This window comes from Bidens hawaiensis, unplaced genomic scaffold (assembly GCF_021521415.1).
Source record: "Bidens hawaiensis isolate Kalapana, Puna unplaced genomic scaffold, B.hawaiensis_p1.1 tig00018753_1, whole genome shotgun sequence".
NCBI classification, from domain to species: Eukaryota; Viridiplantae; Streptophyta; class Magnoliopsida; order Asterales; family Asteraceae; genus Bidens; species Bidens hawaiensis.
The window spans coordinates 162,150-178,371 of record NW_027492844.1 but is presented as its reverse complement, the minus strand read 5'-3'; the positions used below and the strand labels follow the sequence as shown (position 1 = coordinate 178,371).

Here is a 16,222-nt window from a genome sequence, read left to right as displayed (position 1 = left end):
TTCTTCTTACTCCAGAATTGAGAAGTCTTGATTGTTACTATGTCTCATAAGTACTAAAAATATACATGTATTTTTTTTTTTTTTTTAAACCAAACATTCTTATTGACTTCGGAGTACTAAACCACTGCAAGTCCCGAATCTGGATCACTGCAGTGTCTTACTACTCCCCAAGGATTTGGTAGTTTGATGCATTGATGGTAAGTAGAGGCCACTACCTTCATCCCATATAGCCAAGGCCTACCCAAAATAACATTACAACAAGATAGGTTATCTATAACACGGAATTTTTGGTAAGAATTTAACCCTTCGATGTATATTGGGAGCATGATGTCCCCCAATGTTTTCTTGGTTTCGCCACTGAAACCTACTAGCACCGATGTCCTTGGGATGATCTCCGAGTCTGGTAGATTCATCTTTTGAAGCACATCGTGTTGGATGATGCTGACCGAGCTTCCACCGTTGACTAGGATCCTGCGTACATAATTGTTAGAAATAAACAAAGTAATAATCAAACCGTTATGATGGGGATCCTGGATGCTTGATTTATCTTATTCATCAAAGAAGATCCTTTTGTCTGTTGTCAATGTGGTGGATATAACCGGTCGTTACCCGTTATCCAACTTGGTCTCCTTAGCCAGCCTCGTAACTGCGGAGAAGGAAGTTCCACATATGTCTGAGCCTCCGAAAATGAAGTTGATCACTTGAGCATCTCGTGGGGGGGCGGAGTTGCTTTTTGAGGAACCTCTTCAGGATCCTAGATCCTATACTTTTTTCTTCCCAACAGTTCCTTAAAATGGCCCTTACTCAAGATGTATCCAATTTCCCTCATTAAACCAATGCAATCGTCCATCATGTGGCCAAAATCCTCATGGAAGCACACCATTTGGATTTGTCTCTGAAGGTGGTTGACTTCTCCTTCTTTCTGGGCCATCTTGCCTTCTCTCCTAGATCCTTCATGGCACAAATCAAGCCATGGGTATCTACGGAGAAGCAATATCCTGAGATGCTGGGGTAATCTTCATCATCATCTCCTTCTTCAACTGCTCGAACATTTTGATTGTTGAATTTGGAGTACGGCTTCGAATTGTTGTTTCTGTATGAGGATCCTTTATTCTTGTCAGGGGATTCTTGTTTTGCCTGAGCCCCCAGTCGTTCTTGGATCCTCTTTTCATCCTCCAGTCGTATGAACCTTAGTGCTTTGTTTCTTACTTCATCCAAATACCTGCAAGGAGTCATCACAAGATCATCATAAAAAGGGGAGCCCTTCCGAATTCCCATCTTGAATGCTTCAACAGCAGTAGCCATGTCAAGGTTGGGGATTTCCAGGGCTTCCCTGCCAAACCTTGTAACAAAATTCCTAAGGGATTCATCACTAGGTTGGATAACTCGGTATAAATCACTAGTTAACTTCTCAAATTTCCTACTACAGGAAAATTGACTGTTGAACAAGTTAACTAAGTGTAAGAAAGAAGTAACAGAAAAGGGAGGAAGACTTAGCAGCCATTTCAAAGCAGATCCTGATAGTGTGGCTCCAAAACCTTTGCACAGACAAGCCTCCTTGAGCCTCTCAAGAATAGGGTTGATTTCCATCCTTTCTCTGTATTGTGCTACGTGCTCTTCAGGATCAGTGGTCACGTCATACACTTTCATGTTGGGGGTTTGAAAGCGTTTCGGGATCTATGCGTCACAGATTGGTGGAGAAAATTTGGAAAATTTGTAACTTCCCTCCGGTATCTTTGGAATTTGAAGGATCACCCCTGGTACGCTGGATATCATATCCTTAAGTTTCAGCAGTTCCTTAGCCATGGCTTGGTTGATACCTGCATCCTGCATGGAACCATGGTTAGCATTTAAGGATATAGGATCATGCGTGTTACCTCTTTGTTGTGTAAAGGTCAGCATTCCAAAAGAGTGGCAGAGATAAGAAGCGTCTGCTACAGGAGTTGGTCCACCAGAAGCTATTGTCTGCATGGGGATTATATCTCCTTCATGGACCTCGGAGGATCGTTGATGTTGAACCCCTAAGGATCCTTGATCCTGGAAGAAGGATCCTTGATTATTGATGAAGGCTCCTAGTGGTTGAGAGTTGAAGGATCCTTGAAGATACAATCCGGAAGATCCTGGTTGAAGGATCAACGGTCCTTGCTGAAAGTTTGAGGATCCTTGAGATGATTGACCATTGGACCCCTGGTTGAGGATAGATGATCCTTGCTGAAAAGTTGAGGATCCTTGAACCTGTTGACCCATGGACCCCGAGTTGAGGATAGATGATACTTGCTGGAAAATTGAGGGTCCGTGAGTCTATAGATTCATGGCTCCCGATTGAAGGATGGATGATCCTTGAGTAGGTTGAGCCAAGGATATTGGAGTGTTAAAATCCAACATCCTGGGCATCAGAGGAGTTTGATCCTCTACCGGCCTTTTAGTCCTCTTGAGGTCTTCTATCTCCCGAAGGATCCTCTGGTTAGTCTTGTTTTGTTGCTCCATGTATGTTTTGACCTGCGAAAACATATTAGAAACATCATTTTTAGCATTAACTACCGAAGTAGCAGCGGTAGTTTTCGAGCTCTGGAAGACTGGTAGTTGCGTCATGTTTCCAGCAGCAGGAGCCCTTTTTGTTCCCGTGATTGGAGGAGGCATTGGTGGCAGAGTCCTTGAGGAGAGAGGAACCGAAGATAGCATGGTTGATGAAGCAGAGGTTGATTGAGAGGCCATTGGTAGTGGTATTGATGGAAAAGGTTGAAAATTGATAGGGTATTTCTGGATTATAGCACCAATTGCCCCACGGTGGGCGCCAAATTATTTTGGATAAAAATATACTAAGGATAATGTATCTAAATCTGTAATTGTGAGGTATAGTGCTATGATAACAATAATGATTGTGTAAATGAAATAAGGATGAACACCGTGATTTGTTGCGAGGAAAAACCCCTTGATCTTGATTAGATCAAAGGAAAAAAAACCTCGGGTGATGACAAATCGTCTATCACCACTTTATTAATCAAAAATCGGGTTACAAGGTTTGGAGATTATGATCAATGAATACAAGATAGCTAAGTGTGTGTGTTTATGGTAACTGTTGTGTTTTGCTCTGAGGATGATAATGAACGTGATAGTGTGTCCCTAATCGATCATAAGCTCAACTAGATAGAAAATAAAAGCTAACAAGAAGTCCTAAATATATGCCACTCTCCCACTAGCTTAGTCTTGACTTTTGACCACGGGCTGAAGGTGCCTTGTAGCGAAATATATGGTAGACCACGTCTTATAGCCGTTATACCTATCAAATATTAACCTACACATGAGAAACAATCGTTAGTAATACCAAATACTGAGGATCCTTGATCCTGACAGGATCTGAAACACATGCTAAGGATAACTGATCCAGACATATGCCAGGATAACGTATCCACAGTGTCAAATTTCCATTCCCTAACAGTTTCCTCATGCCCAAATGTCCAAGAACTTGTATAATAATGTACAAATGAAAATACTTAAGCTTTACAACCAAAAAGCTAACAATAAAGTCTTTAAACAAAAGTTCGGTTTACGGTTCGGATCTAGTTTTGGGTTAAGACCGAGTTTAGAATCTACTAACCCATAACCATGGAACTCATAAAAATGGTTTTATAAACTGAGATCTAACATTAAACATGTTTAAAACAAGTATTTAACTAAAACTAGTAAGCAAAGTTCGGTTTACGGTTTAGAGCTATTTACTGTTAAATCGAAGCATAGACCCTCAAACCCATAACCATGGAACTTGTAAATATACTAAAATGAGCATGAGTTAAGCATGATTAGTATGTATAAATAAGTTATATATATATATATATATATATATATATATATATATATATATATATAATATATATATATATATATATATATATCAAGAACACGACGTTCTCCATGAAGCCTTGCCTTACAAGGTCCGAAACCTCACCGATCGGAACCGGAGAAGTAACTACCAAAGGTAACAAGGGGTGTATATTATATATGTTGTACAACCATAAGCAAGTACTAATAAGAGTACATAAGTTAATGAGAATGAAAGATTAAACTCAGTTTGACTTTTGGAAGTCAAACCTTCAAGAACAATAAGAAAACAACCTTAAGATCTTTGTATTTGAGAGAGAATCTGGAGTTGTAGCAGGGGAAATGAAGTGTAATGGTGGTGTATATATAGGGTAATGTTGTTGGTCAAATATGGGTGTTAAACATAAGAAGTTTCATGCAAAAATGATCAAAATAAACACAAAACAACAAAAACGAGTTTGCTGATATGACACAGCTCGCGCCGCGCGACCATAAACCCTCTCTTCGTTGCGCAGCGCAACGGGGTGCTGACAGATTTTTTTTTCAAAATTGGCAGAAATGGCCCCCGAAGTTCGTTTAAAGTTATTTTTACGCGTTTTAAAGACCAAAAAGGATATTTTCAAGACCCAATAAGTGTAAAACAATGTCGTAACATAAAATCCATCATTTTGATTATTTCATAAGCTTCGGTTTACAAAACGGGTTAATTTACAAGATTAACAATTACAAAACGAATACTATTCGAGACCCGAAATTGATGAATGTCACATTATGTGGACTATCCGACGATCTAAGTAATTGCGGGTCGACACGTAATTACCGAAGTCCTCGCATGAAAATCATAATATGGAAAATTGTGCGTCATAAAATAGAATCGTAGGTAGTGCAAATAACGGTACAAATGTAAAGATGATAAGGACATGGTGGATACGCCGCTGATACATCCTATATATAAGTACCCTTATCGGATTTTCATTTGGAGTGTTGCATCAACTATTCAAAGTTATGTATTATGATTTAAGTTTAAAAATTTTATTTAAAATTTTCCTTCCCTCAAAATTTAATTGTTTTATGATAGTATCATTTAATTACGAAACAAAATTCCCTAAAGTAGGGGAGCCTGTAACAAATCGGATTTTCCAATTAAGATTTTATCCGTAACCCGACCCGTTTTATGTTTGGAAAATTTTATCAATTAAAATATCGCGTTATCGAGCAATTATTATTTTATTTTTATTTGATTATTATATTTAGTTATTATATATATATTAACTTTGAAAAATCTACAAAAATAACCCTAAACAATAGTGCCCTATATGTTTCCATTCCCATATTTTATGACTAAAAGTGCATTTGATTTATTATTATCTTTAACTCGAATACCCATTATTCAAACCCATACCCGTGACCCATATGGCGAAATCGTGACCCGATTAACTTTCTTGGACCTCAATCTTTGCATCTAACATGGTGATTGAATCATTGGACTTGTTACACTTGCCATAACAACCTCACCGACGTAACTAATTAAGAAACAACATTGTTATTATACGTATTGTGATGAAGCCGTCCTTAATTTAATTTGGGATAACAACTATAACGATCACTATATTTCAATTAATAACACCCACACCATACTTATAGCCTTGTCAGCAAAACCTCTATAATCTATTACGTTGATACAACCTACAAATACCCGTTTTGATCCAGTTCTAGTCGTATGCTCATTGGTAAATTAATCAACCAATAAAAATCGTGAAAGGTAATTCATATATGATTTTGCTCACTTTAATATGCTCGATAATAGCCCTAACCTCGATTGATTAAACGTTTAACGGATTGATTTATTGATTGATTTAGGGTTCTTGTCCTATTCTGGCTTCTAGTTATGTTCTTGTTTACAAACTATGCACAACGAATATGTTAGAGCAGTTGGTTATTTGTGTTTGTTAAGATTGTTGTGGCTGGGGGGGCGCGGGTTAGAGCCACCCGAGCCCGTGTTTTTAGTTCATTTTTGTATTTAGCCATTCAAGCACTTTATAAACTCATTTAATTATTTAAATTATATCATTAATATTTTAAATACAATAAATAATCAATATTTTTCTTAAAAACCGACATATTAACCGATCCTTTTTTGAACTTTGGTTAAAACCATGTGTGTGTGTGTGAGATAGATATTTCAAATTTATTAATGTTAAAGGTTTAAAAAGGTTTTTGTTTATTTAAAATGCGTAATTAAAATATATGTTATACCTTATTATTTTACATAATTGTTTGGCTAAGTCTTTTATAAACATTTTATTCTATATAAATTATTTGTTATCAATTAATTACTATTTACACTATTAATTTAAAATAAATCTTTATTAATAAAAATAATATATATATTAAAGGCATTTTAGTCTAAAATAAATTTTTTAAAACAATCTCTTTATATAATATATCCAAATTTTATATATATTTATTTAAGTAATTTATTAATTGAAATATACTATTTAATAAAAGTAATAAAATTAATAATAAACTAAAGTGATAATTAACTTTCTCAATAACAATAACCGTAGAGATCGATCAATCAATAACCATTCTAACCACAACATAATTCATTTCACATCGAAATCTTAAATCCACTATTCGTGTTATCATATCTATTATTAATCTTCAATATTATAATATTTAACTAGGAACCCTTCACGGTTAATCCCGAAGGGTTTAACTCCACACATCCTCACTTGTATATTGTTCATCTAATCAGGTGAGTATATCACTCCCCTCTTTTTACTCATTTTTACAGTTTTGGGGACATATGCGTTTCTAATTATTTTATTATTAATTAATACTCAACCACAACTGTTAATCATGTGTGAATATCAATTTAAGCATAACGTGTTATATGCTTACTTGCTTATTTGGTTGTATCTTCGTAGTAGCCATTGCCCAGTTCATCTGGAATCGCGCTTATCGACAATTTATTTACTTGCTTAATTGGTTGGACCGTCGTAATAGTCATCGCCCAGTTCATCTGGCATCGCACTCATCGACAACTTATTTACTTGCTTATACCTTCGTAATAGCCATCGCCCAGTTTATCTGACATCGCGCTTATCGACAACTTTTTTATTTGCTCATTTGTTAAATTGCTTATCTCACTTGACACAGTTTCACTTTTATTTATTATTATATATTCACCAAATCTGGTTTTTTGCATACTCAACCTAGTGTTGACAAAACCTATTGTATTTTTGACGCATATGCAGGTTACCGATACAAGAATTAAATTTTTAATTTTGTTTTACTTTGATTATTTGAATTTGTTGGACTATTTAAATTGAATAATAGATATTACCATTTTTAATATTACATAATAGTACCTTGAGAGCTGTGAGAAATCAGCTCACGCCCCCGACATTTTCACCTTAGGCTGGGATGTGACATCACTTTCTTGAAGCTTAATATTATAAGTTATAAGTTTTCTTCATCAACGTCACTTTGTCCAAGTGAGTAATTTCATCCCCATTTTAGCTTTTACACTTTGTGGGTAGCTTTCATACTTACTCAAGTAAAAATGATTTAAGACATGGATCATCAAACCGTATACTCTAATTTATGTGTTATGTAGAATAATTGCTCGATTGTGTGTTATATGTCTCGTATTATTAATTGCTAAATGTTTATTGCTTTTGTTGGTTGCTCTCATCCTCATCCTCAATAAGTATGATCATACGCTCCACCTTGTAATTTGGTAGTTTTACCTATTAGAAAGGAATCTCATTTATTTATGATTTATATATCGCAATTCTCGTCATTATTTTTGGTTTCACATATGCGTTGTGGATTTTGACTCATATTATATATACAAAAATCATGGAACTGTTGACCAACATTCGTGTTGACAAAATATATTTTATACAACATTACAAGTTTGATTATTGATTGATTCAAAATTTGAAGACGTTATTTGTATTTTGGACCTTTAGGTTATTAGCTAAATGAAAATATTATTTTCCTTGTATTTTGTTGATATGAATGAGTTATTTAAATATTGTCACTTTAATAGTGTCGTGTGCATTGAAACAATCACTTCGCACTCTGGCGTGTCTCGCCGCTTTTGGTCGGGGTGTGACAAAAAGTAATGCTTCCTTGTAGGAATCCACGTTAAAAGATTCATTTCCACTAAACCCAAGATTATTTATACATATTAAAGATGGGTCATAAACAATAATAGATGAATCATTAATCTAATTAGTTAGTTATTGTACACTTTGCAATTGGAGCACTTATAACATAAACTCTTAAATGAAAGTATGCAAACAAAATATTAGGTTAGATATATGCGCACTATAAGTGGATTTCTTCCAAGAAGGAGCTTAAAGAATTTATTTTCAACTTCTAGCACTTGAATATTAATCCTCCTAACACTTTGTTAGCCGTCTTGAGCTTAGTTATACCTTGTTGGTCTTGATTATATATCCCTAAGATGGAAGCAAAGAAAGGACGTCTTGGACTATAAGACCAATTTGAAGTCCTCAATGCCTTTGAAATTTGGATATGTTTTACTTAAATGAAACCCAACACCGAATAATTTGGAGTTTGTTTGATACTTGTAACAAAGAAATGATCTCGAAATCCAGTTGGAGATTTTATGGGTGGAGTAGGGCTTCATCTCCAAGTGGAAAATGGTTATTTGCAAGTGTAGAGAGAGAGAGATTATCTATGATGTTTTTGCAAGATTATCTCAAGCAACTTATGAGGTCATGGTTCCGTGTGATACCTTTAGAATTTAGATTGGAGGGTCTAGATTTCTTTAAAATCATCTTAGGGCTCACAAGAAAGCCTCTTTTTTGTGCTTGTCGCAACACACAAAACAACCTAGTTGTATCTTAACGTTATAACATATGAAAAGTTTAGGCATAAAGTGTTGTTTATCCTATATGAACATATAAGTAATTTTTTCCTTTATTTTTATAAATATAATATCACTATCGTATGTCTTTTGTTGGGTCGTTTTTGTGTGGCGCGGTAACTTTATAACTACCTAGTGTGTATGACACGAAACAAATGATGTCTGCTAGGTTTTTAAATGATTAGGCTGATATGCATTATCTAACGCAATTATGAAATGTAATTATGTTTAATTCCCGTTTAAGGTATTTATTTTAATTCAGTTTTTAGAACACATGAAATATAAAAACACGTCGTCTAAAAATAAGTTAAAACATCTTGGCATAAACATCGCTAGAGCCATCGGTTTCTCATATCAACGTTAAACACCACTAAAAAGCGATTGACGTTATACACTATCATCCTTCGACCACCAAACTGACAGTTTTTCATATTATACTTAGGGGGTGTTTGGGATTGATTATTTTCACCAACTTATAACTTATAAACTTTTTGAAAAGTAATAAGATGTTTGGACTTGATTATATTGTGAGAAGAAAAGTTTCATAAGTTACACTTTTGTAACTTATTAACTTAATGAGAAGTTATAAGGAGGTAAACTAAGGAATCCCAAACACCCCCTTAATTTAGGGTGAGAGGGGCACCCTCGGCCACCCTCAATCGGGTATGGTGCCCCAGTTGGGTAACACCACCGCGTTTAATTTAGGGTAGTTAAAGAAAGAAGGAAGTCGATTTATATAAGCTGAAAAACGGAGATGACCATGCGTGTGGAAAGGAGAGAAAAAGAGTTGAGGGTACAAGCCTAGAGGGTACTTGGGTCGGATTGCCTGTTGTTTAAATGGCTTTTGGCTATTTGGGCAGTAGATAGTATAAATGACATGACAGTCATGTGAGATTGGTGGGTTTTAAAGTACTTGAGGTGACACCCCTCTCAATCTTGATGATTTGGACAAACGCCAAGAAAATGATGCCACAAGGACATATATGTGATGGCTAAATAAATTTTGGACAAAAATAACAATAGTGAGCAAGCCACATGAACGGATCTACAATTTAATCAAAAAAATATTTGTTGTTAACAGGTCGTATTAGTTTCAACTTACAACAAAAACATGTCTAGTTTGATTCATGTGACAACTTTCAAGGTTCGGTTCAACAGGCCAAGTGGCTAGCCCGCCGCAATCACGACCAGTTTAACATCTTAAGACTAGTTAGTGATGATGCAAGAATCGTTGACTATCCTTTTAAACAATTGTCGGTGACTCAAAAGCAATCAAATGCATTAATATAGTCCATAAGCAATGAAAAAACAAAAATACAATCACCAGTTCACCACCATTACATATCTAAAGTTCATTAATGTATAGCATATCCCAACTACTAAAATAGCATTCAGATTCGATCAAAAGCATAAACACAAACCAAAACAATATATGTTTCCATGTCTTCAGCAACTGAAATAAATTACAAACCGCTTTCTCGCTCATTCTCTGACTTGCAGCCCGTTTCTTGCTTTTAGTAGCTAAGAACATCGAATTATAAAGTTTAAAAAAAACGACCGAGGTAAACAAGCAGCAAGATAACTATATCAAGTAAAAATATGGTGCGAGACCATATGGGATGTATTAATTTTCTTTCTATCAAAGGTTGACCGAAAAAAGAAAAAAAAAAAGTAAATCTAAAAAACTGACGATCCATGTTTTTCCACTTTCCAGCATTGGCACTAAGTTTGAAGGTGCGCACTGATAATAATTAAGAATGTATCTGCAACCAAATACCAAACCTGGTTTTACTCGCTTTCGGATTCATCATATGATCGTCCACTCGATTTGACCTAAAAGCATTACTCGCCTTCCTGAAAGTCAAAAACAAGATATAATCATATGAAAATTACAATAACTACCCAAAGTACATCTTTATTGCTAAAAAGCCTTCTAGATCGTTTTATTCTAAAATACATATATTTTAAATCATTTCAACTGCAGAAACTAGTGGTGTGAATGTTTCGGTTGTCGGCACAAACTGAACCAGAAACCAAAAATTCGGTATTTGAGTTTTCAAAAACCCACTTGGTTTCGCTTTTTTCGGTTTTAATTACATGCAAAACTGAAACTAAGCCAAAAGTTCTGTTTTTATAAAAACATAAAACCTTGGGTTTGTTCATTTCGTTTCAGTTATTTCAGGGGTGTTTATAGAACAATACTTACTCTTTCGACATCACTAAGTAATCCCAAATCAGAAATAGAATTTTCTGATACACAATGTGCATGCACTATGGGCCCGTAAGTATCACCAATATCCCCGTCTTTGATGTTAAGATACACAGCTTTTCTAAACATCCATGTACCCAATTCTTGGAAATAAAAGTCATCAAACACCTCACCACACAACACGCACACACACTGAGTTTCATCAGCAACAACCATCTGCTCACCATCAATAAGCACGGGACCCATGGTCTGATCACTAGACCGCATTTCAAGCTTCCCATTAACCCAATCTTCAGAACTCGTGAACCACCTCCTCGATGATTTATTGAGTGTGTTCAATTCAGGGTTGTTGAGTGTATGCCACACGATGTGTCGGTCAAACCGTTCCACAAGTTTAAACCGTAACCCGCATATGTGACACTGGTGTGGAAGTTCATCGATAATGAGTTGACTTATTACAGCGGGATGCGGCCTCCGAATCACATCAGGCTTAAATTCAAACCCAATAACACTTTTTACATCTTCGATGGAAGATGGGTCGTCCTTTCTAAGAGGTGATTTCCTCTTTTCTGGTACAGGTCCTTTGTGAGGGGTATTTTCATCTTTTTGAATTTTCTCGTCAGATGGAAGATCAGGCTTTGATGCAGAAATCCAGCCTTTGGCAACCAGTGTACTCAAAATACTCGTGACAGGTGGCAAGTCTGCTTGAGTGGGCCCATGCTTTTTGGTATGTGAATGCAGCGGGTCCTGTGTTTTTTGAGAATCATCGGTGTGGAAAGAATCTTGAGAAGAATAACTAGCAGGTCCTGTGTTTTTCTGTCCCCGAGATACAGTGGGTTTATAATCTTGGGCAGTAATATTATTCAGTATTCTACTTGAATGATAAATCGGGATCGAGGGTGCGGGAGTGTGTCGTTGCAGGCCCGTTACTGCACTTGGAGGAAACCCATCTAGGCTCGAGGGCTTTAATATTGAGTTAACCGATGTGGATACCCCGTTGGCAGATAAACCCTGTGATTTTTGGAGACGATTCTCAAAACCCTACAAAGTTCAAATACAGATCATCAGTTTCGAGTTTTACATGTGTATATCATATATAGACATGCCTCGTTCGTTCATTTATGTTCATGAACGTTAGTTTGAGTTCATTCGTTTTATATATTCATTTAAAAGACTTAGACCCATTACAATTCAGTTTAGTTTTATGAAATTAAAACATCACCTCTTACAACTTGTCCTAGTTGTATAAAAATTTTAGAGCCGGCATATTGATGTTTAAGTTTGTTTCTAATAGATGTTCACTCGGTTATGTTAGTTCATCAGTGTTCAACTAAGTTCATTCGCTTACGCTTGTGAACCGTTCATACAAATAACAAACAAGCATACACAAACACCAAAACCTCATCCGTTTTCGTTTGTTCAGTTAAAGTTAAATGAGCGAACACGACCATGCTCCATTCTATTTTCTTAATGCGTACCGTCTTTTCAGGCTCAGGGGGTGACCTCGGGTCCCGCTTTGAGCCACCACCGGATTTAACAGAATTCGGTAACCGTGAGTTCATACCACCCCACATGTATTCCTCTTCATCTGAATTCTTCCAGCTCCTATTTAACTGACCAAATTTCTTAACTGCAATATTATTTGCAGACTGCAATTTGCCATCTGCATTTGCAGGTTTCTTGGTTGAGGATTTAGGATTTTCACACTTAGTGGAAAAGCCATTTCTATTATTGTCAAATCCCTTTTCATTAAATATTTCACATGAATCGTAATCATTATATGGTGCACGTTCATTCTCACAAATACTGCCCTCCATGCTACTTTGAGCCTGCTGAATGTTCTGCATATTTTACTATTTCTTTAGCCAATTTATAAAATTTTAAAAAAAATAAACTGGCATATATTTACCTTATGGCGAGAGTTTGTGTGGGCCCTCATAGAAGTAATATTGGCTGATGTTCTGTCTTGTCTATTAATATCCTCCGGTGTGTTAATCAGCTTTGTGTCAATAGTTGGACCTTTTGCCTTCACATTGTTCAAAAAGGAGGGTAAAAGGTCAACTTGTATAATGAACATAATAATAAAAGCGCACTCGCTTTTCAATCGTTCCATGTAGATATTAAAAAAACCATGTAGATATTAGTTGATCAACAAGCCATGTAGATCTTAAAAAACGAGTGATATAAAATAATTATGAGTGTGCATTACACCGAATTTATGAATTTTCACTTTTTATCTTGAAAACCTTACTTAATTTATAAAATTTAATAAATAATGGAACCCAAATTCATTATCCCACATGTATAAAATTATCACTTATCATTAATTAACAAAAGAATCATTTCAAGCCCAGATGGTAAAACTGAATCCGAAAACAAATGTATTCATAGCCTTACTGGACAGCAAAACGGTCGTCTTACTGGTTCACAAGTCAGACCGTTCGGCGTTCGGACAAAATTTCGAAACCAGATGACGTCACTTAATAATGTAAAACATAGTGCAAAACAAAATATTATAATACTTTATTGCAATTTTAATATAATATTAAGACTTGAACAAATAAAATGTGGAACCTCGAGCAACGAATGACTCATAAAATGAGATTTGAAGGAAAGAAAAATAATAAAAAAATATATATAAATGCAGTTGACCATCCAGTCTGGTTCAACTGGTTCACTGGTCCTACCAATAACTAGCCAGGTCAAATGAGGAACAGTTAAATAGGCTTAGCCAAACCAATTCCATGATCGGTTCCCGGTCTATCCTGTCCGGTCATGAAAAAAACAAAAAGACACCGAAACCAAACGGTTTCCAAAAACTCAAAAACCGAATTTCAATTTTGGTTCAATATGGGTCGGTTTTGGGCTCAAACCCAACCATGCACACTCATGAAAATAGTAGATGATACCGATGCAAAACTGAAAAAAGTAAGATTTCCGAAGAAAAGGAGCCCCTTACCACACTCGACTGTTGAAGTTTCTGTCTAGCCTCCAAATACTCGGGATTCACATGAATACTTCGAGCAGGGCGTTGAGATTGCGGATCAGGCTCTAAAGAAGATGATCTATTTGCAGCTGATTGAAAACCAAGCTCTTTCTCAATAAGTTGTAGTGACTGAGGCGGGAATACACCTTTCCAAGTACCGAAAAGATGGCGCATTCCGGAACGTACAACTGAATCAACCTGTTTATATGCCTTGCAGAAAACCTAAAAGACCCACCCAAGGGAGCAACTAACCAGTGATAATTAATATTCATAGCACTTTAACAGAATATTTGAAGATAGCATACATTATTGAACAAAAAGTATCATTTTAAATGGTAACTAAACTGGTCACTAATGTTCAAGCATTCATTTAACCGGATCAAAAAGTGTAGAAGAAATGCTGATACTTAAGCAAAAGTTCCATTTATGTAACCGTAAGTATACATCAGAAAGATACAAAACTAAAGAAAATAATGACTTTTATCTTTATTTTCCTAACCTTCAATAGATTTTTCATGTAGAGGACTAACAAAACTGCTTGAACTAATTGATTAACATAGTTAAAGGCACTTCTGATGACTAAAAATCTAACCTCAGGTAGTCTGGCAGCAAAGTATCTGATGTAATCTCTGCCAATATTCTTCACAATACTGTCAAGAAGGTATAGTGATGGCAGCTTTTGATCGCTCGGGACCTAAAAACAGTTTTCCAAGTCAGCAACCGTTACAATTATTAAAAGCTTTTCGGCAACACAAAAGTTAAACAAGAGCAATTTTAACTATATTAAAAATACATCAACAGCATATGAAACATCCACTTTAACAAATTACAACCAACCACAAAAGACCAGCATATTTGTTTTTTTGTTATATACAAAGCCCTTAAGCTATCACATTCATCTCAAAAAGATTAAAATAGATCGTGTTCAGTTGATTTGGCTCTGGTAACCAATCACATCACATCAACAATAAGAACATAACCTTCTCATCCACACACATTTTGCAATTGTTGCATTTGTACAAAACCAATTGTGTCTCATATAGTCGTAAAAGCAGCAACTTAGTATAAAATTTAAATCCATATGTATATCATAATCAACCATTTACAATTTAATATTACCATTAAGAGAACAAAATAATATCACCTCATGACTCTATGACACTAATCCTACCTCAAGAATATTAGTACAGATGGCAGCAGCTATAGCTTTAGCAGCCTGCACATTCTCTCCAGCAATAATCGTCAAATTCGTAATAATCGGCTTCGAGTTAAACGTCAGCTCCGCCAACGCCGTCATGTACTGATCCACCAGCTCCTGATGCTGCTGCTGCAGCTGCAACTGCGATAACGCCTGCGGATGATAACCTCCTCTGCTGTTTTCTAAATCTCTCTCTCTCTCGGCACTCTGCCGGAACCCTACCGCCACCGGCCTACCGTTATTATTAAGTCTCGGTTTCTTCATATCTCTAGATGATCTATCAAATTGTCTACCTCTAGAACTACTATCCATCTCCATTAACTCAATTTCCACATAATCAAATCAAAACAAAAACATACAAAAAAAACAGCTGATTATTATTATTCTATACAAATTGGAAAACGAAACCCTAACCCTAGGAATTGGGGATTACAGATACATGAAGAATACAAACAAACATAAAAATATAAAAGGTTAAATTGAATGTGAAAGACAATTGATGGAGGATAGAATCGTCATCTTCTTCGTCGTCATGCGATGTTGGTGATTTGAAGCTAGAGCTCTCGTGTGCGTCTGGTTTGTGTCGGGACGATATTATTATTATGTTGGATGGATATAAAGGAGTGGGGTTTGGTAAAAATAGGAAAACTTGGCCCATACTGTTTGACCTAATATCGGTTACTTTTTAGGTTTTCGGTTTGTTTGGTTTAGGATTTTTGTTTGGTTGTTACTGAAATCGAACCGAGTAATCAAATTCAACTTCGTAAACTGAACTAAATCTCTTAATCGGTTTCAACGATTTGTTCAGTTAACCGGATTCTGAATTTTGTAAACTCGGAAGACGAATTGGTTAATAGGTTCAAGCCCATGCGTAATAAATTGTGTAAGAATTTGTTTCGATATTTCTAATCAGATTTTTGGTTTAATAAGTTACAAACCGAATAATGAACACCACTACATAACCCAACATGCAATGCTAAAACTCGAGATGCTTAGGACACGTATTTAGGATTGGGAACATGTGTAATATTAGTCAGTGACGGGCCCATAATTTTTTTCAATTTGGGTTTGGATTCTTCTAGGGTCGATTGTCTATCACTAACT

At 35.8% G+C, this 16,222-nt stretch overlaps 1 protein-coding gene across 1 annotated transcript; it reads right to left on the bottom strand.

The window, feature by feature from the left end:
- Positions 1-10,002: 10,002 nt before the first annotated feature.
- Positions 10,003-15,700, bottom strand: LOC143556922 (polyadenylation and cleavage factor homolog 4-like). The gene is made up of 7 exons (XM_077046132.1): positions 15,092-15,700; positions 14,513-14,614; positions 13,894-14,142; positions 12,844-12,960; positions 12,413-12,775; positions 10,932-11,975; positions 10,003-10,579 (listed from the first exon to the last, which is right to left on the bottom strand). Exons 1-7 carry the CDS (start codon positions 15,434-15,436, stop codon positions 10,568-10,570), a joined length of 2,232 nt encoding a protein of 743 aa, XP_076902247.1. The 5' UTR covers positions 15,437-15,700; the 3' UTR covers positions 10,003-10,567.
- Between the last annotated feature and the right edge of the window lie 522 nt (positions 15,701-16,222).

What these genes read in the sequence shown, in the direction of transcription:
- LOC143556922 (XM_077046132.1), bottom strand. Translation starts at nt 15,436, where the DNA reads ATGGAGATGGATAGTAGTTCTAGAGGTAGACAATTTGATAGATCATCT. An exon ending in TTGCTGCCAGACTACCTGAG is followed by an intron (nt 14,143 to 14,512) that starts GTTAGATTTTTA and finishes TGGGTCTTTTAG; the next exon opens with GTTTTCTGCAAGGCATATAA. An exon ending in ACACAAACTCTCGCCATAAG is followed by an intron (nt 12,776 to 12,843) that starts GTAAATATATGC and finishes TAAAATATGCAG; the next exon opens with AACATTCAGCAGGCTCAAAG.